Genomic DNA, 27345 nt, shown 5'->3' with positions numbered 1-27345 from the left:
AGTGTGTGCACATTGACGGTTGTTGGTATGAGCAGGTATAGCGGCTCTGTCTTGAATGTTAATTTTAAAAATGCTTAAATCGTGAGTCACCGCCAACAGGGCATCCTTGTCTTATTCTAGCAAATAAGGAATAAATACATCGGATGGATGTAGGTCGGTGTTGCATGTACGAAAAACATCGCTGTTAGGGACACGTTTACGTCTGTGTTACTTTGAGGAACGGTGATTTTTTAAAAGAGTGATAGAAATGGAATAAAAACAGATTTTTCAAAAAAAAATAAACTGTCATTCGGTTTTGTTTAAAAAATATGGCAAAAAATACATTATTTCTCAAAATTTCCGAAAATTTAATACTTATTAAATTGAAATTTTGACTCATGGAAATATAATTATGTATAAATACAAATATATAAGGGAATATATAAAGAAAATTAAAAAATATACCTACTTTTCTTAGATGTTTTGCGAAATTTTGAAAAACAAGGCTTTTTTAACATTTTTTAACAAATTTGACATATTAATTTCCTGCACGTCATTTGGTGTTATACACCGTGTCCCGTTTTAATCGATCAACCCGACTCACTTTGCAGGATGAGCTCCAATTGAAAAACAGAACAAAATTTGGAAGCTTTTAAGGGGGCCGTACGATAATGACCTAGAAATCAAACTTAGGGGTCATTTAAAGGTCAACTTCGGAATTTCATATGGAAACCCCATTTGTTCTATCCAGCAGTGGAAAGAGCAGATATGTATATTTCATATTGGGTCAGATTGACACCTAGGTCAAATAACCTTAAATTTGACCCCAGGGCGCAAGGTCAGAGTCACAATTAGACCACAAAACATGGCCACGGCAGTTTGTGCGAATTTGCTACAAAAATTAATCAACATTTGGCATAAAATATTAACATTTAATTCGGAAAGCCGGTTTGACCTTCAAGCCCCTAGGGGTCAGTTTGACCCAGGTTCAAATATACACCCCTGAACGTAGAATTTCTTGCTCTTTCTATTTCTGGGTAAAACAAATGGGAGTTCCATTTGAAATTCCGATAGTGAGCTCCAAATGACCCCTAAGTTTGACCTCTGGGTCACAACCAAGGTCATTATCGTGCGGCCCCTTTAAAACCTTTCAACTTTTGTTCTGGAAGTTTTTAAACGATTTAATTTGATAAAATTACAAAAATCAAAAACCTTCGAATTAATAAATTCGGTTTTCAAAAACTGTTCTTGCATACATATTTGTTACGAAGTGTTGATATTACAGAGATTAACTTTAGTAACATCAGTTTATTAAATTTTTTTTATATAAAAAATATTTCATTAATGGTCTGTCAAAATTACAGTCATGCAACTTTTTTTTACTTTTACTGTTATTTAACGACATTTCTAGTACAGGCGCCCAACCTTACCAACAACCTTCAGTATTTCCGCACCTCGACGCCCCAATTTTTAATCTATTTGTATGTAAACCTTGTATTTAACTTAGGCAACGCAAAGTACTAGAAAACCGCTCCTTGGCCGATGAAGAGCGCATGGACGCCTTGGAGAACCAGCTCAAAGAAGCTCGCTTCCTTGCTGAAGAAGCCGACAAAAAATACGATGAGGTTTTTAAAATGCATATGACTTAGTTGTGTGTTACTAATAGCCAAATACGTGGTGATACTAATCGAAAAAAAAAAATGCAGCCGATCCCTTTGGCTTAAGTGATCTGAGCAGCTCTGAGCTAGTGTGCGCTGACAGTGCCGATCCTAGTTTGTTTTTGCGCTTGTTTCTGGAAGATATCGTGGAACGTACCGTCACATTTTCAATGCCTTTTGGGGGATGGGGAATGTCTTTCAGTGTAAAAAGTGTTGGGGAGTGCGGAAAAGTGAAAAAAAAAGTGTTCCATAAAAAGGTCGAGTGTTTATCGTCAGAAAATATGTGTTTTTTCGTGTTTGTATGTTTTCAACGAACAAACATAATTGAATGACTTCCGCCGTCCTTTCAAGCGCATAATAGGCATTGCTATATTTTTTTAATTGGGGTTAGGAAACAAAAAGTATTAAATGGTTCTTTTGCTTATTTATTTGTAAATAGGTTATTACGACCTGTTGAATTGTTATTGCTTTAGAGTATTTAATTGTATACACGGCGGCTTAGCATCTTTATACTCAAATAAAGAAAATTGTTTCACGAGTTTCGAACAAATAATTTAAAGATATTAAGAAAAAGTAGTTGTTAACAGAATTAATATATAACGTGTTGGAAAAGGCATAAAAGAAATATAAAAAAATATATTTAAATAATTATGTAGGTATTTGATATTTTTATGGAGGGAATATAAAGTGTTAAACATTATAAAATCTTAAAAATAATATTTATTATATAAAAAAAAATAAAATATTTCTCTTGCTGAGTAAATTGGCAACTTAAAAATATAAAAGACATTCAACTCGAATCGAATAGAGGGCAATAAGTAATATGCCCTCAAAAAAAAAAAATATTTAAACAAAGATAATATAAAGAATAGTCTCTATAGAACGGGTTTTACGTTTAACCTTAGATATTGTAGTTTTAAAAAAGCGTTTTTTATTTGATTTAATACTAATTTAAATGTATGTTGGAAAAGTGGTTGATTTTTATGTAAAAAAAATATGCAGCTTTGAAAAATGAAATTCATAGTTTAAAAAACAAGTAGTTAGCAATGGGTTGATTTTCAAAATTTATCGTTGTAAAGTATTACAAGAAACGAACCATGGAAAATCGATTAAATAATTTAGTAGGGTTGGCAAAACTAATTTTGAAGATCCGGTTAATAGACAGAAAGAAAATATATATAAAAAATTGATTTTACGATTTTGTTTAATACCTAGTGCTGATAAATATATTTTTACGAAAATGACAAAATATTTATTATCGAAGGTGTTATTAATTTTTTGTTCATGGAACTTTAAATTATTATTTACAAAAACACCTTTTAAAAGAATTCACATTTTACAGAACGTATTTTGTAAATTTTTTGGAACAGACATTGTTTGACTTTGACACTCAATTGGATTTTTCTCGAAAATGGTGCAATTTCAGCAGTTTTGTGTAAAATTAATTTTAATTCTAGGTACATTATGTACCTATTTAATCTAATACAGAAAATATAACTTAAACAAAATTAGGCTTATAAAGTGTAATCGCCATGTTAGCGTAAGTAGTCGGTTGAGAGTGCTTTGAGCCGAGGGATCAGCTTTCTATTACCTTCTTCAAAAAATATCTCGCCGCCTCTCAGGCCCATTGTTTCACAGCACTGTTGATCTCGCCGTAGGTAGAAAACCTTTTTCCACCTATAAACACCTTCAGAAAAGATAAAAGTTGAAATACAGAAGGTGCCAATTCAGGGCTGTGAGCAGGGTGGTTGATGATGTTCCAACAATGTTCTGAACGAATCCAAGAGTTGCTTCGTGGCGATGGCTATATGAAGTCGTGCATTGTCATGCAACAATAAGCATAATTTCTTCCTTAACGTTCCCGTTCTTTGTTCTGTATTGCCCTCCGTAGTGTTTTCAGAGTTTCAAAGTACCGCGCAGCATTAATTGTTTCCTCCTGAGGCAAAAAGTCAGTGATGAGGATCCCTTTACGGTCCCAAAACACAGTAGCCATGATCTTTCGGGTTGAAACACGGGTTCTTGTCTCAGTGTCGTGAGCCATCCACGATTCGTCGTTAGTCACAATACAGTCAAGGAATCGTTCACCTTGTGTGATTCGGAATAGCGACGCTCATTTCAATACGTCACTTCAACAACAGTTCTCAACTGACTAAGACAAATGAGCGCGCGTTCTGCTTTCAATACATGAGCCTTAAATGCAGTGTTGGGAACTTTGTCGAAAACAAAAACCGTAGAGCATCAGTTTCAGTTTTCTTACTTTGCGGATATGCCTCGTAGAATACATTTTGTGATTGGTTTCAAAACATTTTAGTTAAAAAATAATCTTTGATGTCTGTAGCTTAAAAATCAAAAACACAAGTCCTTAGTCTATAAAATAAAATTGTCTTAAGTTTTTATATAGATTTTTTTTAAAACATCTATTCGGAATTTGGAGTATTGCCAACCCTGAAAATATTGCAACAAAATCTAGTTATTTTTATATACAATTTCTAAACATTTTGTAAAGAAAAATTATTTTTTTTAAATTGCTTACTATTTCTACATGTTTGCAAAATCGTTGGTATTTCAAGTTCCACGTACTTTTTTAAAAAAGTCAGTCGATTTTTCATGTAGGGTTATAACTTTTTTATCACCATGAGCAACCGTTGTACATATTTCTAAACAGCGTATTGTAATTATTGTAATTATAAACGTTTAACTATTAAGTGTATAAAAATGTAGAAAAGAGAAAGGTTTATTTTTGTAATTAGAGCTAGGTAAAGGCGAGCAGCTTCAAACATGAGCATTGGGTAGTTATTAATGATTTAGTTTGCTTCTGTTAGACCAAAGTTATGTTAACGTTAATATAGTATTAATTTTCCGTTAATAAAAAAAAAGTAATAACGCGAACCGGAGTGTTGCTTGAACTGCAGAGCTGGACTGGATAGTAATTATTACAGTAAAAGAACAGTTGCCTAACAGTCTAGTAATTAGAGTGGACAGACTTGGATTGTTCCGATCGACCAAAAAAAAGTTTATTCGCCGGAGGCTGCAAATATGATGAGTATGTTCCATGGTATTTCATAATTTTAGTTGTCTAGACCAATATTCGAGAAATAATGGTTGATTTTCGATTTTCATCATATGCTTTTGTAAAATCTCTGGATTGCATGTGTTTTTGATTATGATGAAAAATTGTTTAAAATAATATATAACTATTTCACAACCTAATCATATGAACTAGAGTACTTGTATGCATTAAAACTACAATTTTTCTTTAAATTTGTTCAAGAAGTTGTTTAAATATAACCAAAGATTTGTGAAGTACGCTATACATTTGTTAATGTCTCTGGAAAATTTTCTTACCAAAATAATTTTTAGTCTATACAAGTGTTTTTTTTTTTGTTTGTAACACCCCCTTTAGTTATACGGTTCTATACCGATTGTATTGGTGATATCAAATTTAACATCCAGTAAAAAGCCATGGTCAATCTAGGATCAATTACATTATTGCCATTATTGAAGATGGTAAAAATTCGTTACAAGTACGGAGAGTGTGTAGCTGAGACTGCGTTACTTTTAGGACACTTTATTTGCCAGGCAACGAAGCTTTCATCATAGGCTCATCAAGCCTGACATGAACGAGAATTTTTACAAATAGATTGAAATTCATTAAAAACAAAATGTTTCTTTTATATGAAAAAATTTCCATATAGCGACATTATAATTACTCTGATTAGATGGACCATGTCTTTTGATCCCTTGTTAAATTTGATATTAACAAAACAACCCATCTAAAAGTTACACTTAATATGGCATTAAAAAAAACACCGTGTATAGATAAAAATTTGGAGGAATATCAATATAATTTTCTGCCAAATCTGTTAATGTGCCTGATTTGGTACTTGTTTTTATTACATAAATTTAATTGTGCTATCTTTAAAAAACTTCGACCTATTTATGTAAATTAAATTTATTGTTTATGTGATGGCATAAACATTTTGAAAATACCAGGTGCCAGAAAACTAACAATCGAGTGTGTTTTTCTCACTAAAACTGTTGCGAAAATTATTGGTTATTAAGGTACTCACACACTCTTCTCTTCTACGTCTAGGTAGCCCGTAAGTTAGCCATGGTTGAAGCCGATCTAGAGCGCGCTGAAGAACGTGCCGAAGCAGGCGAATCGTAGGTTTCATTTGTTTCGCACCCCAAGTGTTCTGATTTTGAATGTGCAGCATGCGTTTTATCAATGAAATCAGTATTTTCGTTGTTAGAAATGCAAGCCAACTAGATCTTAAGATGTGAAGTAATGATTTATAGAGACAGTGTTATATTTCAATTATGTTCATTCGTAGTTTAATGACGATATTATTCCAATTGTTAATCCGTATTCAAAACACCAGATATTAATTTACTTTTTCCTGTCTAGTTGGCTCCCATTTCATTTTTTTTTTTATATTTTTTATTGATTTTTTTAGCACTTCAAAGAGGCAGAAATGATTAATCGTGAATTATATTTATTGTAAAACAGTTAACTTTTTAGCTAGCTATTTCATATTAAAAATAATAATATAATATGTAAAAGTGGTGTGATATTCTTCGTAGAAAATAACAATTTTTTTCAGAATTATTAATTTAAGATTTCTAAAAATGAAAAAACATTTTTTGAAGTATTCATTCAATTTTAATTTTGATTTTCAAAAATTAAAAGTAATTTTTCCGAATGAAATGAATATACATATTTCGCAACACTTGCATATTACTTTTATTAGTTTATTTTTTACTTTGTTTATTTTTTACAATTGCTTGCTGCATGTTTGCAATGTTGCTAGGTTGCCCGAAAATTGGTTTTGATGGAGCAGGACTTAGAAAGAGCAGAAGAGAGAGCAGAAATTAGCGACAGGTGGGGCAGTGCTTTTTTTAAATATTGTATGCAAAGTGTCCTATAAAAAATATCATCTTTCACTAAATTAAAAGATAATAAACAAGTCTCACTTTTTGAGGCAAAAAAGTTAAAACATGACACCTAATCACTAGGGCACTTCGCATATTTTTTTTCTTTTTGCATGTGCATGTAATTTTTTTGTAAACTATTTTTCAAAAGACGATTCTTGAATTCAGTCTTCGACTTTTGTGTCAGTTCTTACGTTTATACTGAGAGGTCGAGAAAATATACTAGAAATTTAAGAAATTTTTTGATACAAGAACCGTTTTTAGTTATATTCAATATTGTTTGTAAAACTAAAATATGTATGTTAATGAGAATTGAACTGTTTACAGCAAAATCGTAGAACTTGAGGAAGAACTCCGCGTAGTAGGCAACAACTTAAAATCCCTTGAAGTGTCAGAAGAAAAGGTAAGATTTTTTTATAACTTTTAGATATAATTCATAATAAGAATGATATATAGGGTGACATAATTTGTGTACAATTTTTTAACAGGCGAATGTTTTTCAGCGAAATTAATATTTTTTATTAAGCCAATTCAGACTAATTCTAAAAATTATCGTCAAATTAAATCGTTATGCTTTTTGATATTAAATGTCTAGGTATGCTAAAGAAACAATTCCATACGCAAGATGGGCATCAGTAATGGGCTCATTCAGCAATTTTTTTTTATTTGCTTAACGGAAAGATATTGAAATTTTAAGGTTCTCTGCAAAAAATTAAAATTTTATATCGCCTACAAGTCATCCAAAAAAAAAATCATAAACTGGCGCTCTGAGTATCCGCTGAATCGGCGGGTGTGACGTCACCGCATGGGAAACCGATGCCGCATGCTTGCGTGTGTTGTGTCAGTCGGGTAGTCGGGTTATAGTTGCCTGTTAAGTTTCAATTGAGTACGTTAAGATACCGAATTTTGTTAGCAATATGGAAACAGATTAATAATGTATTGGTTTATTCTTATTTACTATTCTTATTGTACGAAAACATCAAAACTTTCGCTACAAACGTACTTTAAAGAAGAAGGTTTACACGTTATTGAAACGTAACCTTTGCATTTTCACTCCTCTCATCTCGGTACTGATAAAATCGTGGTATTTATTTAAAAAATCCATAACTATTAACAAACCTACTTCTGGCAAATTAGAAGAATATGCTTTTACGAAATTTTCCTCAATTTTTAAATTTAATGTGCACAAACGCTAAAATATTCTGTAGATGCAGAAACTCATCTGAAAGTAGCGTCATGCCGGCTGACCGTCCCATGCGGTGACGTCATTGCATTGCCGGTTGAGACAAATATTCGCATTTTGAAAATCATATAGTTTGAAAACCGCTCAACGGATTGAGTTGAAATTTTCATGATCGCCTAATTATGAGTAATACTTTGCGTATACATAAGAACGTTTTTGGAAATTTACAAATATACATTTGTAGGTATATGGGTCATTAACAAATATAAGTAAAAACCATGAATGTCAAATACTTTTTATTAAATAGACCAAGTATATACATATTTGGAAACTATGATTTCCTCAAAATTGCAAATCCTAAGCCTGCTACGATTTTATTTATTTATTTATTTTAAATAAATGTCTAAAAAACGTCTATTTTGTACTTTATAGAAGCAGATAAAACTTTTTTTCTCAATTAATCTTTAATAAGAGAAAAACAGTAGCAGTGGGCAAAGCCGAGGGATGTAGAATATCGTTAGGATTGGAATAAAAAAAATGAGTAATTTTATTTTAAAAAATTGGCCTCAAACGATTTCGTAACGGGTTTAGGATTTACAATTTTAAATAAGTTACAGGTACAGATTTCAAATAAGCGCATTCTAACTTACGGTCCATTTAATAAAAGGTATTTAATGTTTCGTTTTTTATTTATATGTTACTGGCTTCTACATGTATAATATCCTATTCTGGATATCTTATAATAAAATATTGGCGTTGAAAAAGCGCATTGAAATCGTTAAGTATAGTAATAAGGGTGTAACTTTGAGTGGAGATCATATTTATACACAGGCTTCATTTGATCTTTAGAAATATGTGTCAATACGTTTTTTTTTTCAAATTCAGTCGTAAAAACTTCATTTTTTAACCTTATTTTAGTAATTTTCGTACCCCGCCGCTAGACAAGCTAATGTAACCTCAAATAACGGCGCGCATGCATAATGTTCTTTGTCGCTAGCGCTCGTTACTCTCGTTGAGTACCACAAACAGTACGTAACAAGAAACCTAGCAAAAAGCTGAAGCAGTAAACAGTAATGATAAATGAATTGCACAAAAATAAGTAGTCTGTTTTTATAACACTTTGTGTTTGTTCCCGACCAATATCCGCGTATAGTCGTTCAAAGCTCGCATAATCTGAAATGTGTAACCTGCTACTTTTTTAACTATGTGGACCTCAGGATACGGAGTTCGTTTGCAATTTAAAAACGATGAAAAACATTAAAATTCGCACTTAGATGTAATATCTTCAAATGCGTCACCGTTGACCCACACTATCCCGCCTCATGCACTGTAGGTTGCCGACAATCTCGTTATAAATACATGAGTAATACAGTGGCGGCGTACACAAAAGAATTAAAGTGTATTTTAAAAAACTAATTATAACGAGTATTTATTTGATTAAAAAAAATTATAATTTCAAATTAGTATTCTAGGAACACCCCTAAAAAAACTAACCCCCTAAGTTACTCAGTGCAAAGTTTCAAAGAAATTATCTCCTATTATTCTACGAGCTATAACATCACTTTGAAGAAAAATCAATATAAAATCTCACCGCAATGACATAGCTAATTTATGTATTATGCATTTTTAGGATTGTTTTTTTAGGTGACCTGCTTTTAAAAATCTATTTAATAGATACTTAAATGCTAATAAATAATTACATATTTAATGTGAATTTAACGAATATTCATTTTAAATTAGCTATTCATAAATGATTACAAGCCACGTGACCAGTAATTTTGTTTGGAACAGTAAATTTATTTTCGTCACATTGACAATAAAATTTCGGTACAATTAAAAATTATTACAATAAGATCAAGATTACATTAAAACACAACATTCTGTTTCACCGGCTGTGATTGGTGTATTTTTTCACGAGATTTCTATTCAACCAATCAGCTGTCGCATTATCTCGAGCGTAAATATAACGGTTTGCCATTGTTCATTGTAAACAAATCATTAATGTTAATGACGCTCAGATTTAGGGATTTTTAGTTAATAGTACCAGTAGTAGAAAACGAGTATAAGTTTATGTGAACCACATTTCTTGTGTCACCCTATATAACAATGTGTTTTTTTTTTTCGTTTCCAAATTTCACAGAATTCTAGATCTTTCCATATTTGGTACTTAGTAGGAATCGTTTATTAAAAAATATATACCTGGAACTGTTTTCCACGAAATTACATTTCACATGCATTTCATTAATGACGCAAAAGATAAGAAAAAAAATTAATAAATTTGCGTTAATTTCGTGGAGAATTCGTTTCACTCATGTTGCTATGTCGAACACTGATTAATTTGAAATGTGATATTGCATAGGCCAATCAACGTGAGGAGGAATATAAAAACCAAATTAAGAACCTCACCACCCGTCTAAAGGAGGTACAACGGCAGTGTTTCTCTAACATTGCTGTGCCTTAACCTCTTGCTGCAGTTCGTTGGCATGTACTGTTGCTTTTTTACGCGCACACGTAAAAATAAATCTCATCCGTAACAGGCATAACGAAATAATATGAAAGTACACCGATAATTTTCATAAACCATCGCAAATCTAGCAACCCATGGACCATTTAATTTCTCTTTTGTTATTAGCTCCTCCTCTAGTAACAACTTCTATTGTTTTATTGAAACCACACCCACATATCTCGGTGTGTACTAGATTTTGCCACTATTTTTACGTGTGCGCGCAACGAACATTGTTGTTTTCCGTTTGTCTTGTCGATTTTATTACAAACTAACTCTTAACACAGGCCACACGCAAAGAGGACGAATATTCGATCACCTTAAAACAGGTGGAGCAACAACTGAGAGAGGTAATTTGGGAAGCGATCCTAGAAAAAATTGGGAATGTCTATATATATATTTATTATACATACTAGGTGCTCTGTGCTAGCTGTCCCATTATTAATGTTTAGCCTGTATATACTATATGTTGGTTCTTTTAGCTCTGTTATGGTCAATCTACGGGTTCCAACTTCTACCATGATACACAATGTCACAATTTTTAGTTATTTTGCATATCGGCTCCATAAAAAAGAAAACTTTATATGTAACTAAAAAAATCAAGTAATGCCAAATCTGGATAGCAAACAGGACGAATTTCGGCCCGATAGTTAAAAGATAACGTAGAATAACCTGAGTTGTGGCGTTGTGGAACATTATCCTATTTCTTTATCTTGTATTTCGGCATGTATAGACTTGTGTATATGTTGTTTAGGCAGCTGTAACCAGAGAACACAGCGAAGACAAAATCCGTTCCATCTCTGATAAATTGCGTGAAGTAAGTGTACATTTCGATAGGTGCCTTTTTGTAAAGTTATCCTACTTTCTATTCTATAAGTATTATCAACAGAAATGAAGGTTAAAAGTTTTAGTTACATGATACAAATTTGGAAAATGAACACACTAGTTAGATTGGGTTGAGAAAAAGGAAAAGCCCTGTTGATGGTGCTTTGTTTAGATACAAAAAGGTACCTCGGTACTGGTTACGAATATACGTTTCATCTTCTTACATAATTTGAGTGTAAAAAAACTAAACCAGATAATAATTTGAAAACAAGAAATAATTTTACCGATAGGTAATGGTAGTAGAGTATGTAGATACAAATTTACCTAACACTCGTTTCTATTTCATTTATCATATAAGAAACAGGTTTTAATTTTATTCACTACAAACACTACGCCTTGTAGAAAAAATTGACGGAGAGAAAAATGTAAGCGGTTTTCTCTATTTAAAAAAATATCTGCAATATGATAAATTATCTTTCAAGGCATAAAAAATATTGTTCATGTTTTAACAAAATGTTCCTAAAGTGCACAAAAAGATCTGTAACGATTCTTTAGGGATTTTTCAGTTTTTGAACAAAAATGTTGTAGTTTTTATAAGACAATTTTTTATAATCAAACAGTTGGCAGGTGAAACGTTTTCAACACTTCCAATCTTACCAAAATAATTAATGTATAACAATGCTACATATCGAAGCCTCATCGCGGCATGCAGTGCTATACGGGCTATTTAACTTATTATAGACGTTACGTAACGTGACACTAATCTAATTAGCCAATTTATTCAAAGTAGTGTAGACTTTCCTCTTTTACTGACTGGCATGTTTGAACACTCCCGTCCTTGCTTAATTCACGCTTATCCCGCACAGGCGCAATATGTATAGTCCATTCAAGATTTTCACGTACGTATAGTCCATTCAGAATTTTTTTTATGATCATTTCTGTTGATATGGGCTTTTCCGTATCAAAATTTTGAATGGACAAACAAGGTCATATGTATATTTAAGTTGTTCTTTCGAAGGGCATTGTCACGGGTGCTTGTAAAAAAAAAATACACTTCCACTTCCTGTAAGTATTGGTGTTTCTGCATGTTTTGGTTGACGTCTTATTTTATTTAGATTTTTTGTTAAGTTTTTTCTTTTTATGAAATAAATAGGACTATGTTTACAAATAACCAGAGAAGTTTATGAACGTGTACTTATTAATTTAATTACATCATATTATTTTGACTAATTTGTGAATATAGAACTATTTTTAAAAAAATGCATTTTGTAACCAGGCTTCTTGATGTGTGTATAAAAAATATGAGAGCTTAATAGTATCACTAAATCAAAATTGATTGTTTCGTATCACTTTAGGATGAAAATAGTAAATTTTTATTTTATAAAATTTTGGTGTCTCTCTCTTTTTTCTTTTTTGAGAACAGTCAATTTTGATTCGTAGCCATCTGAACAATTTAATGATATTTTTCTCATCCCTTTAGGCTGAAGCTCGTGCTGAGTTTGCTGAACGTTCCGTACAAAAGCTCCAGAAGGAGGTTGATAGACTAGAAGGTACGTAATTAAAAAAAAAAAGATGTAGAAAGGTAAAATTGAAGTTTTGTTTATGATTGTTGTTGACTGATCTAATCAAATATGTTTTACCACTTTGGCGCAATTAAGAACAAGTTATTCATATTTGCTAGTGTGTATAGTAAAAATACAGTTTTTTTAAATATTTTTTTAAATTAAGTTTTTTCAGAATTAATTTCTAAACTTTAAATTTTAATTTGCTCAAAACTGATCTCAACATTTTTTTTGCGCGTAAATTTATTACCAACGCACGAGAGAATCAGAATATGTGAATTTTCTGATTATCTACCGTGTTTTATAAAATTTAGTAAAAAAAAAAAGTTCATAGGATTGTAACTTTGGAAAATCTAAAAAATCATTTCCATACAAATTTTCAGTTTGTTTAAAAAATACAATCCACCAAAAAAATATCCGGAGTTTGTCATTTAAAAATTCCAGGTAAAGTAGATTTAAATTTCTTTTTTGATGGGAAGTTGATAGCACTGTGCTCTACTTTGACGCGAAGTTTGAGAGCTACCTGTCGAGTAGTTTTTTTACAGCTTTTAATTTTGTTAGTCCACCTAAAGTGTGTTCCGCGATTTTTACTATGGATAATGTTATTGACCAATGAGTTTGCCTAAAATTTTGCGCTACTAACGGAATTTCTTGTACTGAATCGTTGAAAATGTTGGGAATGGCGTATGGTAATCCAGTTTTCTGGAAAACTCAAACATACGAATGGTACAATGCATTCAAACATGTCCGAGAAGTGGTTGATGATTTGCCATGTTGTGGTCATCCTTCGGCGTCTTCATCTGAAGAAAACATCGATAAAGTGCAGGAAATGGTGCTTACAAACCGTCATTATAGTTTGAAAGAGCTGACATATGAACAAAACATATCTCACTAATCAGTTCGCACCATTTTAGGTGATTTTTTGGGTATGAAACATGTTGCAGCATGGTTGGTTCTAAAGAAGCTAAATGTTCTTCAAAAAGAGCATTGCAAGTCATACTTGAACGAGCTAATTCGGACTCTACAATCATGCAACACATCAAAGCGTGTGTCGAAAAATGGGTTTACGAGTTTGGCATGCAAATGAACCAAAAGCTTCAGAATGGTGCTTTTTTAATGAACCGGAACCAAAAAACCATGTCAAAGTCGATCAAAATTCAGTAATTGACAGAATTCCTTCCCGATGGAGAAACGGTCAACAAGGAATATTATCTAGGGGTTTGAGAAGTAGTATCCGCCGCAAAAGACCAGATTTATGGAAGAACAATTCTTGGACTTTGCACCACAATGAATTTTTGACGAAATGTCATCGTACAGCCACCGTATTCGCTAGATATGTTCCCTGTTGACTTTTTTCCTTTCTCAAACTCAAATTATCACTTCGTTGAACACGTTTTGGGTCGATAGAAACGAAAATCGCTGGAAGGGTTAAATCCATATCGTAACACGCTTTTAAATAGTGCTTTCACTACTGGGTTGTTCCTTGCAAAAAGTGTATTGCTTCAAATGAAGCCTATTTTTAAGAAGACAAAATAAATTTTGAAGATTTATTGGATAATTACAGATACTTGTTTGACAGAATGTATTTATATACCGTTTCAGTAGATTTTTACTTTTAATTAGATAAAATATTTTTAGTTCCATCAGTGCATCAAATGTCCAGATATATTTTAGAAAACAAAATGGTTTTGGACATTTCTTTTTTTGACTACTCGATTTGAAATTTCACGTTTGGCCAATTAATCCTGGTACATCCTGTATACTCTTTATAATTCATATTTTTGCTTTAAAGATGTTCAGCTCATTCAAATTTATTTTAAAAATTTTCTGAACTTTTAGATTTTAAGATTTTTCTTAGAATTAATTTAAATCAACTTAATAGCTTTACAGAAATAGTTTTTTTTTGTATTTTTTCAAATATGAATAACTTTCTAGATTTCGATATTCAAGCCTGAAATTTCTCAAGATTTATTAGCACAGTCTTAAAATTTTAATGTTATTAGTTTTTAATAAAGTCCTACATGTTGAGAAACTTCAGTCTTGAGCGACGCCTTAGAAAAACACTAAATCCACTAATACCGCAAACGCATCATTTTTATTATTTCCTTTTTTGTATTATTTTCGTTTTGTGTGTTGCCTAATAACCCTGTGCCTTGCAGACGACCTTTTGACGGAAAAAGAAAAGAACAAAATGCTGGCCGACGAGATGGAGATGACATTGCACGACATCCAAAACATGTAAAACGCTCCCCGTTTCCGAAAGGCCGCCCTCACACATACACACGACAAACACACATTCCTGCCTTGTTTCATGCATTCCCGCACAACATTTGTCGGACTCTCAATTTCAAAACCACACTGAGCTAGTGCTCGTGCCGCGCGTATCAAACTTTTCCAAAAATTTATTGGTGCTTATATCGCTGCAAAAAATCGTTTCGCTTATTATTTTTCCTTGTTATATTTTGTTTGAGGGAACAGAATAGCCCTTGCGGGCGCGCTGGACTTTTCGGTGCTATTTTTGGTCTTCAGATAAAAAACTGAGATAAAGTATTTTTTTTACAAAAGTTACAGTTAACATAATAGTGATTAGTCTATTTGGTGTGATTGAATTAACTTTCACATAAATACCAAAATTGAGTTGTATATTTGTCGAAGGAAACAGTTCCGTGATTAATTCATATTTTGTTATGAAACAAATAAATTTAGTGGGAGATCACGAATAGCACCTTTTTCGTCGGCGCGTCTTGAAAGTGCAAAGTTAACGGTAGATTCACAGCACACATAGATAGTTAGGCGTTTGTTTCATTCCTTCACATATGTTAACGAAGCGTGGCCATTGTTTCCTTCCTCTATTTCTATTTTCGTTTGTTTTGTTGATCTCCGCCAGCTGCAATATTACTTGAAACCGATCAACACTGCCATATTGAAAAGGGGCCCAATACTTATGCTTCGTTAATGCATTTTTTTTTTCATCGGGGATATTTTTTGTATATTGTACATTCTTCCACGAAGTTTAGTCATTATTTTTTTTAATTATTATTTTTTTGTAATTTATTTTGACCACAGAGGGGCCGTTCGCGGTTCTGTCGCATATGTTTGCAATTAATCGATGGAGTGAGGTTTCGGGTTTATCGTACAGGTCAGATCCGTAGGCCCCTTTGTGTGCGACAGCGTTCTATTTACTTTTCTCAATTGAGTATTATAGGGCTGCGTGGGTGCGGTACGAGATAGGCAAAGGAAAATTGTTTGAATGTCAGTGGTGACATTACGAAGAATGTTTAGTTCAAATGTACCGCATTATGGTAATACATGAACGTTGTTTGAATGAACTACCGGCGATAGGATTATTTAGATATATTAATTTGCAGTTGAACAAGGTTAATCCTTATTAAGATTCCTTTGCTATTGTCTCGTATTGTGACACCCGCCCAGCGGCATAAATAAAATTTTCTATTTTAAAGCCTGTTTATATTCTAATATTTACTATGTATTTTATTTAGTTAAACTAATAATTAATTATATAAAAGTTTTTAATATTTGTTTTTTTATTTTTTCCCTTTTTGTTTTGCATGTATTTTTTTTAATTGTTGTTTTCGAGTGTTGTGCAGTGATAATAACCGAATAACCGCAAGTAAAAATCGTTTACTGAAAATCTGGGTGAAAATCTATACAAGACACTTGTTATACGGGATGTAAGAAGTTTGACTGCCATTACTTCGGCACGAGATAGAGTAATCATAAATGAACAAAAAATTTGTATATTACAGGGGCGTAAGATCAACAGTTTTCTAAATTCAGCGAGTATTAATATTGGGAACTATTGTGAAACATTTAGTAAATTTCAAGATAATTGTTTTCCAGTTTTTTAATAAATAAAATAAAATGTATCGATTTTGTAGTACGAAGATAGTATTGTGCTTAAATTTTAGCTTGAATTTTAGTAATTATGGATCTCCTTAAAGAGGAACTTAACTTTTAATCTAATTATGAATTTGAAAAAGATATAATTGAAGTACCCAAAGATTCGTGTCATCCAAATAATCATACGTATTAAAAATAATTTAGGTACTTATCAAAAAGCAAAATTCAGTAATTTTTAAATGCATAAATACAAAACAAACTACAACGTATGCTCAAAATGTCCACCACCATTTTCGATGCATGCACGATACCTTCGAATCTAATTTTCGCGTATTCGCTGAAAAAGGAAATAGTGTTATGCAAAAAACACTCCGACATGGACCAGTTCCAGATACCAACTGAATTGCGTATTGCTGGACAGCTTAGTATCTCGTGTTATCTGCCGTGCTGTTGTCACATTGCTCGATATAAATTTTATCAAATTTTAAATTCTAATTATTTTTTAGAATTAAGCATAAAGAAATTCAAAAAAGTGATACACATATTTTATGGTATTCTATGCACGCAGTTATGTCAATATTCCTTAATTAATCGAACTTTTGTACATCAAGTTGCAGATTTTGATCAATTTATAACTGAAATGGTTGAGTTTAGGGCCCGTGTCATAACGGCCGGGAATACTGGGAAAAGTCAGGGAATTCGTTATTCTTCATAAAAAATGGAATAATCTGGGAATTTTTAAAATATTCATTATTAGGGAATTTGATGTTTGCAACTGGAAATTTTGTGAAAACCGACCCTGGATTCTTGAAAGAGAAAACTGTTTGTGGTTTTGAAAGATTTATAAGATGTTTTTTGGTAAAAAAGATTGTGGAATCGTCGAGAAAAAATTTAATGCATAAACATCAATTAGTATGTAAAAATGAACTACAAGTGACTTGGATTTTTTTTTATGAGTCGGGGAATTCTTTATTACTTTTGAATTATCAACCCTGTATAAGGTTTTTTTGTTTATTTTAATGTATTCTATCGTCTGTTAAAAAACACTTGGACACGGTCCAATTCCAGATACCAACTGAATTGCGAATTACTGGACAGCTTAGTACCTCGTATTATCCGCCGCGCCTTTGTCGCATTGCTCAATATGAATTTTATCGAATTTTAAATTTATTACAACGCAAATTATTTTAGAATTAAGCATAAAGAAATTCAAAAAAGTGATAAACATTGTATTTTATTATATTCTAGGCACGCAGTTATGTCAATAATCCTTAATTAATCAAATTTGTACATCAAGTTGGAGATTTTGATCATTTTTTCTTGGAAATAGTTGAGTTTAGGACTCACGTCATATAAGATTTTTTTGTTTATTTTAATGTATTCTATCGTCTGTTAAAATTAAGGCAGTCAAACTTCTAACACCCTGTATACAGAAGACCTGAAGAAATAAAATAATCTTGTTACGTCACGTATCAAAAATTTAAACCAGTATTAGCGTCACATATTTATAAAATGATGTACTTTTGGATATCTTATACAATATCCATTTATACTGAACAAAAGGAAAAATATTTCTATTTTCCATTTTACGTAAAAGTCTAAATTTGGCTAGCTTTTTAACTAAGATTGTCGCAGAGAATTTCAAATTTGTATGCTGAGGAAAAAGATCTGAAGATGATGCAGGAGTAAACCGCATATATTTTAGTAGCCTGAAAAATACTGTATGGTAAAAGAGATTGTTGGGCGAAATAAAAATCAATTTTGAAAATACTCTAGAAAGCTCCTGTGCAAGAATAACGATTAACCTTGAACGTAAAGTATCGTAAAAATGTCACTAATTAAAAAACTTTTAACGATTCAAAGACTCGGGAAAATTGTTGGGTGTCGTAAAAAACAAAAATATGCTTCACTGCAATATTCACTTCATTTTACCAGATTCTTTTTTAGTTTGGAACAAAGACAATTTGTCCACTTTGATATAACAATTTTCCTTAATAGCATTTTCTCATGTCAAAAATGAAGGCAGATCTTGCACAATTTATTGAACACTATATAAGCAAATTTTAAAGTTCATGGCATCTGTATTTTAAAAATGCAAAATTTTTTGTAAAATAAAACATTTGCATGTCCACTTTAACCGAAGACACACTGTATACTTCTCTAGTTATCTTTTTAAACTTTTCGTATGGAACCCGACCATAACATACATTTTTTATGATCTTGCAGTTCACTTTCCAATTGCATTCCAAACCACTGAAGCGTATCATAGCTTTTTTAACTACGTGTTAATTTATATCTTTAATATAATTTCTATTTATAAAATTTGAAAGTGCAACGAGCTTTAAAAAATGGTAGTCTCAAATTTTTCATATTGCAGTCAGTCTTTTACTTAAAAAATTACATGTAATTACTTATTGCAGATTGCATTTTTGAAGCTAAATGTTAAAATTCGTCTTATACAGGGGTCGCCATAAGTCAGGCAACGCTCTCGAAAAATCGGCATAAGTCCGGCAACGCTCATAAGTCTGACAAAGCTGTCGAAAAAGATTAAAACGAAGCATGTTTGTGTTTCAGACAGTTGTGTCTGTGTCATGAATATGATAACACGTGTTCGTCGAGTAGACGTGTTTTCAGAATGAAAATTAATGCTCTTAATGCAAATTGGTTGCCTGACTTATGCCGACCCCTGTATGGGTGTTTTTTTTTTTAATTAAATTAGTTAATTGACGAACCCTCTAACTCTTATAAGGATTTTCTGATAGATGTTAAATTGGATATTCTGGGGCGGAACACGGTGTGATGAAAATAATTGCATTGTTGCCAGTTTGTCATTTTTCAAATATAACGGGAAATGTTTGTAATTGGATTTTTTTCTTTTGTTAACAATTGCAATGAGATAAGATTTGATAGGTCGTACTCTAGTAAGAAGGGAGATATATCCAACAGACTGCGATAAGCCAGCAGTGTTGGCTACTGAGGCAACCCCAGTTGCAAAAAAACGTGAAGGGGAGGGGGTAAACAATTAATTAATTTCTTATGTCTGCCTTAATATTAAAGAGCAGTCCAATAGTTTTACAGTCTCAGTATAATAGTAAGAAAATATTTTATAGAAATAAGTAGAAACGTACAGTGTGTTCCATTAAAAATAGGTTTTTGTCATATCTGAAAATAAACAATTGAATTTGATCTTACTTCGGTGATATGCCATTTAAATAAGACACCCTGTATACTTAAAAAAAATAAAAATATATAAAGTCAAGAATCAAAATCATTAATATTTAATACTGTAAAAAATATATCGAATATTTCTGTTTTCTCTTCAGTTCTGAATTTCAAAAAAAAAAAAATTAAATCACGATTCAAATCCATAAAATTGAAGCAAATGTCGATAATTTTTGCATACGAACAAAAAAAATTAAAAATTCCTGATTCAAAGTTCAGATCAAGTAACAAGTAAGTAATAACCCAGATTTCAAGTGTTGCTAAGCTTCTCGTTATGACGGTACATCTGACACTCAATTCAATTTCAGACGAGCTGGTGGCTGAAAAAGAACGCTACAAGGAAATTGGAGACGACTTGGACACTGCCTTCGTTGAGCTCATCCTTTAAATTTCCCTTCTTTCTTCTTGTGCCTCTCTGCGCTCCCTGTAGTTGATCTTCCTTATCACGGTTATTCCAGCATAGCGACTCACTATCAGATAAATATTCTCACACCGTTTGTCAAGTACAGGGTGTTATGGTAATGCAGAAGGTGTATTGTTGAGTTACTCTTTTATTTTAACATCTTCAGAGTATTTTTATCATTTATTATGTGTTTTTATTTATGTATGTAATATATGTACACAAATAATACAATTAAGTTCAAATTTTATTTTGTTTTATTTAATTTTCGTTACCCCCTTTTTTTTTCTATAATTTTGTTAAGTTTATTTTCAGACGTTTGCTAAGGTAAAGTATTAAAATTTCAGCAGACCTCAGTCATTTCAAGACTACAAATTACGATGCGCATGTTGAGAGTTTGTCATACTTCTAAAAAGCCAGTTTTACATTTCTAGATGAACTCGTTGACGAGAAGAGCAAGTATAAAGCCATTGCTGACGAAATGGACCAGACGATGGCCGATTTGGCCGGATACTAAACGAACTCATATCCAGTCTACTGAAACTGCCATTCGAATTTGTAACGGTTGAAATTCTGAGATGAAAACAAAATTTTGACCTATTAAATGTTATAAAAGTTTATATTTGGTACAATCAGTATATAGAAATTGTTTTCGTCTCAGAAATAAAACAATTTTCTTTATGTTGTGCCAGGAGAAAAAGCAAATCAATTAAATTATATTAAACAATTTAATAAACTCCATTTTTTTATTTAAACTTCACCAAACAGTAACGAGTAGAAATTTGTAATGTCCAGCACAGTAAAACAATTGATGTGCTTTTAAATCTGGTACTGGTAGTGCTTTTTGCTTAGGAAAAAGTAGCATCAAAAAAATTGATTTAGTTGCGAGTTTAGCTTTGAAAATTTTGATATGAACTTTAAATGGATTCTCGTTTGTTTTTTTCTTTTGCGAAGTTATAACACGATCGTCGAATGAAATATTTCAAGTTGGCCAATCGTATAAAAATGCATGTTGTTTACAAAAGGTTTGTGACTTCTCTTAGATGAAGACCTGAGGGTATATTTACATTTGTTTGAATTTCTAGACATTTGTAAATAGGCTCTCCTACAGTTTACTTCCTGTGATTTACTCGAATTAAGAGAAATAATCCTGATCTTTACACTTAATACATTCCTCTATTAAAAATATACCCACTTGTCGTTTTAAGGTGTCTGCATCTACCAATAGTGTTTCGAAATAATAGTACATAATTCTAACCAGGAAGTTGTGTATTGGGAACAGAGTGGAACGGATATCTTCAACTATAGATTCCCCAACCCTGATTTTAAATGTTACACAATTTCCCGGCGCCACACCTAATATAACAATTTTTTTGTGAATTTAATTTGCCTTTTTTAAAACCCTTGCAATGTTCATGTATGTAGTGTTTTATATACATTATTGATGCTCATGCTGTTCAAACCTTGAGAAAAAATAAATATTTTTACGGAATTTGTATACTTGCACATTTTATTTAAGGAAACACACGTAAATGATCTGAGTAAAAATTTAAATCGCCCAAAGGAGGAAAATGAGTAGTTCCCCAAATAAACCATGTGGAAATGACTAGTATGTTTGCCCTTACCTGGAATGTTCTTTATAATGTATAAAAACATCTATAAATTTTAAATATTGTGGGTTACTAACAGTCGCTCAAGTCTCTTCCATAGTATTTTGCAGTCCGAAATAATATAGTAAAAAACAAAATTGTTTTATTTTGAATTTACAACTTTTAATTTTGAAGCAATTTCTCAAAAATAGTGAAAATTCTGTTTTAACGTCTCAATTTTACACGTTACAAAAAAGAGTAGGTCAAGCCATTAATCAAATTCTTTGAGAAAAAATAATGACAAGTCAGTTTTTCAGATGTTATAGTTACAATGTAAATAGTTATTTATATCATAAAGGAGGTAAGTATTATTTACCAGCCGAAGATGATTTTGTGCCTGAGCAGAGCGAGGGCTGGCAATAGAGTCCGAAACTGGTAAATTATATTTAACTGCTGCATGGTGTATAATATTTTATCTGCTCCCACAGTTCTTTATGGTTCATGAAATAAAGATTAGGTTTTATTTTTTCACCATTTCTTAATCGATTCATTTTAAGATTATTCGAAATCTTGCAAAGTCGCCTTGGTTGTTTGGATTTTGTCGTTTCTAAGGTGTTTATAAACAAAGCTACATAAAAGTTGCAATTTTGCTGGTTTTGAATTATTATTTCTAAATGAGTAATTTTCAAATAGAAAGTGCAGACGAGTTTTTATTGCCCGAGAAGTACGCTACGGATGAGCATATAGAAATTTCAAAGAATGAAGCCAGAACAAAAATACTGGTGTTTCTGAAATGTCGCTGCTCGCATATTTCATGGAGAAGTCAAGAGCTTTAAAGTCACCGGCGAGATTGTGGAGTGAATACTCGATGATTAAATCAACTATTTTCATAGAGCAGAACGTGGATATATCAAAATACCCCAAGCTGAGAGCATTTCTGAAACGTAAGAATAACGGCTATACATCTAAAAAGTCTAAATGTTTTTACAACAGGACAAGTCAACTATTTTCTCATTCAGGCACCCGATAACACATATTTGCTAATGAAGGTAGTGATGGTCTTAGGCATTGCAGGAGTATGCCGTTCTGATGAGTTATGCAAACTTACTTTGTACGTCAATTTCAAAAATTTCGATGACATTATTATAGTTACAATTCCAGATTCTAAAAATGGTATGTCACGTATGTTTACAATTACTTCTCGTCTGGGTTCTGTTTCTCACCTAAAAGTTCTCAAGAAATATATCAAGATTATATTGGAAATTAAAACTGAAATTTCACGCAGTCAGCAAGAATACCCTTTCTATGATTCCTAATAAGATTGTGCAGTTTTTGAAACTAGAACATCCTGAAACATATACAGGCCATTCATTCCAAAGAACAGTGGCAACGTTACTGGCTGATACAGGAGTTGATGTATTAGCAATCAAGAGACATGTTGGGGGAAATCAGCCACAATTGTCGAAAGTTATGTTGCTGACAGTTTAAGTAACAAAAATGAAATAGCCAACAGGATTCTTTACAGTGACACTTCAACTCCAGGTTCTAGTAGTATGTCGCATCACGCTGTTTTAATGTGTAACAAAGTCATTTTTTTCGACACCCCACATTTGTTTTCTTTTCATTAAATGCTATTAATAAATGTAATTTACCGCACCGCCATTATTTTTTGGCATTTCAAACGCCGTCCATCACCACGTAGCACCAAGCCTATAGCCGAAAAATCCACGCCGCGACACCGCGGAAGGCAGTCGTCCACCAGCCAGTGCCGAGACCAGTCGTGCCGTTCTCCAGCCTGCCGTCTAGCCAGCGATACGTCACCGCCTGAGTAAGAATTTTACAAGTCCCGCTTAGGAGAACTACGCAGCCGCTACCGAAACGTCACCAGGACCTAGGAAGTAAGCCGCCGTCAGCGTTTTAGTTCACCACGAGGCATCGTAGAGACCAGTCCAGCCGTCAGCCGTTCCAGTAAGACCTACATCACCAGTAAGGAATGAGTAAGAATTTTACAAGTCCAGCCTGAAGAAACTGCGCAGCCGCCAGGATCCGCCATACCAATACAGCAAACAAGCTGCCGTCCGAGATTCAGTCCCTCACAAGCCGCCGAAACAACCAGTCCAGCCTGAGAACAACTCCAGCAAGCCGAGACGTCACCGCAGGAAATAGGTAAAATTTTACAAGTCCAGCCTAGAAGAATTGCGCAGCCGCCCGTTCCCAGACAAGGGACTTAGGAAAGAAGCTGAATTTGGAAATTCAGTTCCCTGCCAGTCGCCGTCGCAGCCAGTCGAGCCGTTCCAGCCCAGCCTACGTCACCAATAGGAATTGGTGAGATTCTGCTAAGTCCAGCCTGGCAGAACCGCGCAGCCGCCAGAGACCACTCCATCTCCTGTCATCACCAGAAGCCGTCCAATCCGACCATCAAGGTATCATTTGCCACCGTTTAGCAGTAGAGGTAGAGTAATATGGTGTAAATAGGTAGAATTGGACTAAATAAATGTAAATATATACCCATTGTGTGACTTTTATTCCTGTGTGAAGTCTAACTCTCTCTAGACCCTCTGGACATACCGTGTCTTCACTGCAGCCGCCCGCGTAGTGGTGTTTCTGCACTTTAAACAGAATCTGGCGCCCGAGGAAACTACCGCCACTTAGGCGTCATAGTGACGAACAACGAAAATACCAAGCAAGCGCGTCACAAATGGATCAGATAATATTGAGCCTCCGGTGACTGAAATGGAGCGGTCAAATTATTTTAAGAAAAATGTGACAATTAATAAACGCGAGGGGAATAATTATCGAGATTTTATGTTACTAAATAAAATGTAATGTAATTTGTTCATAAAATATGCATTTATAACTCAAAATCGCGTTTTTTCCTAGGGAGGTCATTTACCTCCCGTTGTCTATAAAAAGTTCCACTTCTACGGTAAAATCCACTTAGCTCCTTAAAAATAATGTATTAATAGTCTATTTACTATAGTGAAGCAGATAAAAAAAATAGCTGCATTGTTTTTTATGGCAATGGACAGAAATTTTTCAGATTTTTATCTTACGCTGGCATATTTTTTTATTAATTTTGTTAAATTTGATGTGCAGATGGATAAGTAGAGGCTGTAGTACACACTGACCACCCACATTTACAAAATTTCAAGTCTCATCGTTTTAGGGCATTGTAGACGAGTCGAAACCAAGCATTCATTTGGAAAAGGAATCATCTCTGGGATATGGCCCAATTTCAAAATGAACTGCACACTTCTTACTTTGCTGTGAATAAGTATTACGAATTTCAATTTACCAGTCAAGAACAAGGTGCAGTGATTGCTAAACCCTTCATAGGGTGTTTTCACATATACCGACACCGGCACGACATCAACACAGCACCGATACTGACACAAAATCACAACAACGCAAGTGGAGTAGCCTGTCACGACACAATACCAATATATTGGCGAGTGTGAAAACATGACCATTTATTTATAAGAGATTACGCATCCACCGGCATCATTGGCGTGTCGGCCAGTGTGAAAACGGCCATAGACTTTTGTTTACTGAAGAAAACTAATTTATTACTGTTCATCCCTAATCCATCAAGTAATCCTGCTTATACTGAGAAAATTCATATAAACGTTAAAAAAATTGTTGATTTAAAAACGTATCAGTACGTGCGAGATACACAAGCAGTTTTATGATGAGCTCTACCTTTCGCCCACGACCACCAACGAAGAAGTTCCTGAAGAATTTTGAAACTGTTCATTATCTTCTGCAGGCACTCCAGCATAATATAACTAAATGAAGGTTTTCAGTTTTGCGATTGCAAATTATGCATTTCCGAAGCTTTTAAAATACTGCAAATAAACTTTTATTGAAAAATAAATGTTTTGCTTTTGAAAACCCAAGTTCATTTGGAAACGGGTAATCTCCACTGTGAAAAATTTATTTTCCTGTGCACCAGAACAATTGAAAAATGTCAAAAACCCCATTAGTGTATCAGCCAGAATGCTTGCTAACAGAAAAAAATCTTCAAAAAAAATCAAGTTATTATTAAAAGTTTAATTTAAAGTTTGAGACCCAATACATTGCAAAAAAAAGACACCTAATTAAAAACTGGCATTAAGGACTTGCTTTTTGCAACACTCTGTATGTATATAATGTTCAACAAATGTGTCAAAATTTCTACCATGCAACTTGTTGAAGGCAATAACTTCTGTCTAATACATTTTTTCAAAAACTTATAGAATCATTCGTTATCTCTAACTTTTGAAAATTGAAATGGGATGTTGAATTAGTTGTTTTTTCGTGAAAATTAATGCTTTATTTAAAAAAATTGGTGATGTCACTGAAAGTATTGACCATCGCTAGGCCTGCCCATCTTTCTGGCAGCATTTTAATTCAACGTAGGAAAAACGACACGTCTTTTGAGGTTATCCAAGAATCAACCTATTTTTTTGCAGCTTTATAAAAATGGAAGTGCTGCACACCCAATCCATGTGCCATTGATCGGAACAAGTGATAATCAGAAGGGACAATGTCTTGTGAATACGGCGGGAGAGGTAATGTCCCATTTAAACATTTCCAAGAAGGTTTTCACTGGTATTGCAACATGTAACCAAGCATTGTCATGCTGCAAAACAAATTTATCGTGTCCCTGCTTATACAGGGGCCATTTTTCTTTGAATGCTCAAATTAAACACACCAATTATAGTCCAGGAAATCTCCCATGATGGTTTCATTCAGTTTGAGCAGCCCATAGTGAACTACACCCAGCTGATCCCACCAAATGCAGATGATGTTGACGCATTGCCAGGCTTCCCCTCAATTTTCTATGCTTAGGATTATCATAGCATATCTATTTTTCATCGCCAGTCACAAAACAACGTAAAAAACCTTTCCTTCTCTGCCGTTGAATCTTGTTCACACGTACAAAGATGCCGTTCGACGTCTATTGGCTTCAACTCATTCGGCACCCAATTTCCTTTCTTTTGAATCATTCTTAACGCTTTCAAATGTTTTGCAACTGCTGTGATCAACGCCTAATGATTCTGCAAGTTCAACTAGTGTCCGACATGAGTTTTCATCTTCAACTTGTTTCAGTGCGCCAGAGTGTTGTTTATCTTCAACGTCAATATCATTATTTCTGAAGTGTCTAAAGTCTGCATGTTGCTTGCGACGGAGTATGGTCGCCGTAAGTCTCAACAAGAATTCTGTCTGCTTTGGCTGCAGATTTCTTTTGAATAAAGTAGCGCAGTAAATTTCCCCGCAAGTACTGTTTTTTCGGCACGACTTTCGTTTGATATGAAAAAAAAAAGGTTGAAAAAATGACAGTTCGGGTGTCGCCACCTGGTGGAAAACAGCGAGAACTTATTCATTATCCCTCTATCATAAAAATTAAGATTCTTGAAAAAATCTTTAGACAAAATTGTTGCTTTTGAGGAGTTAATTGTGCAGTAAAAATTTTGCACTTCTTTCTGTATATCATAATTAATTCCTAGTCTTTTAATATCATACAATAAAACGCTATTGTGGAAAGTCAGATTTATTACGATTTTACAGAAGTCAATTCATAAAAAAATGAATTCTAAAAGCGATATGAAAAAATAAACGAAACAAAACAGTTTAAAGTAAAACTCAACC

At 33.1% G+C, this 27345-nt stretch overlaps 1 protein-coding gene across 18 annotated transcripts in view; it reads left to right on the top strand.

Moving 5' to 3' along the window:
* LOC108905719 (tropomyosin-2) overlaps positions 1–20352 on the top strand; it is a 60378-nt gene extending 40026 nt beyond the window's left edge. For 3 of the 18 annotated variants that reach the window (XM_018708711.1, XM_018708702.2, XM_018708716.2), the window contains 6 exons: positions 1487–1604; positions 5731–5801; positions 6897–6972; positions 10112–10174; positions 12561–12630; positions 14802–16013. In XM_018708711.1, coding sequence (XP_018564227.1) covers positions 1487–1604; positions 5731–5801; positions 6897–6972; positions 10112–10174; positions 12561–12630; positions 14802–14884 — 481 coding nt within the window. In that variant the 3' untranslated portion in view covers positions 14885–16013. Of the gene's footprint in view, positions 1–1486; positions 1605–5730; positions 5802–6448; positions 6520–6896; positions 6973–10111; positions 10175–10542; positions 10606–11009; positions 11073–12560; positions 12631–14801; positions 16014–20033 lie in introns of those variants that run through there. The other 15 variants (XM_018708712.1, XM_018708703.2, XM_018708717.2 and 12 more) reach the window with 10 other exon arrangements.
* Positions 20353–27345: the final 6993 nt, after the last annotated feature.

Source organism: Anoplophora glabripennis, unplaced genomic scaffold (assembly GCF_000390285.2).
Source record: "Anoplophora glabripennis isolate ALB-LARVAE unplaced genomic scaffold, Agla_2.0 scaffold31, whole genome shotgun sequence".
NCBI classification, from domain to species: Eukaryota; Metazoa; Arthropoda; class Insecta; order Coleoptera; family Cerambycidae; genus Anoplophora; species Anoplophora glabripennis.
This window is presented reverse-complemented; position numbering and strand designations above follow the sequence as displayed.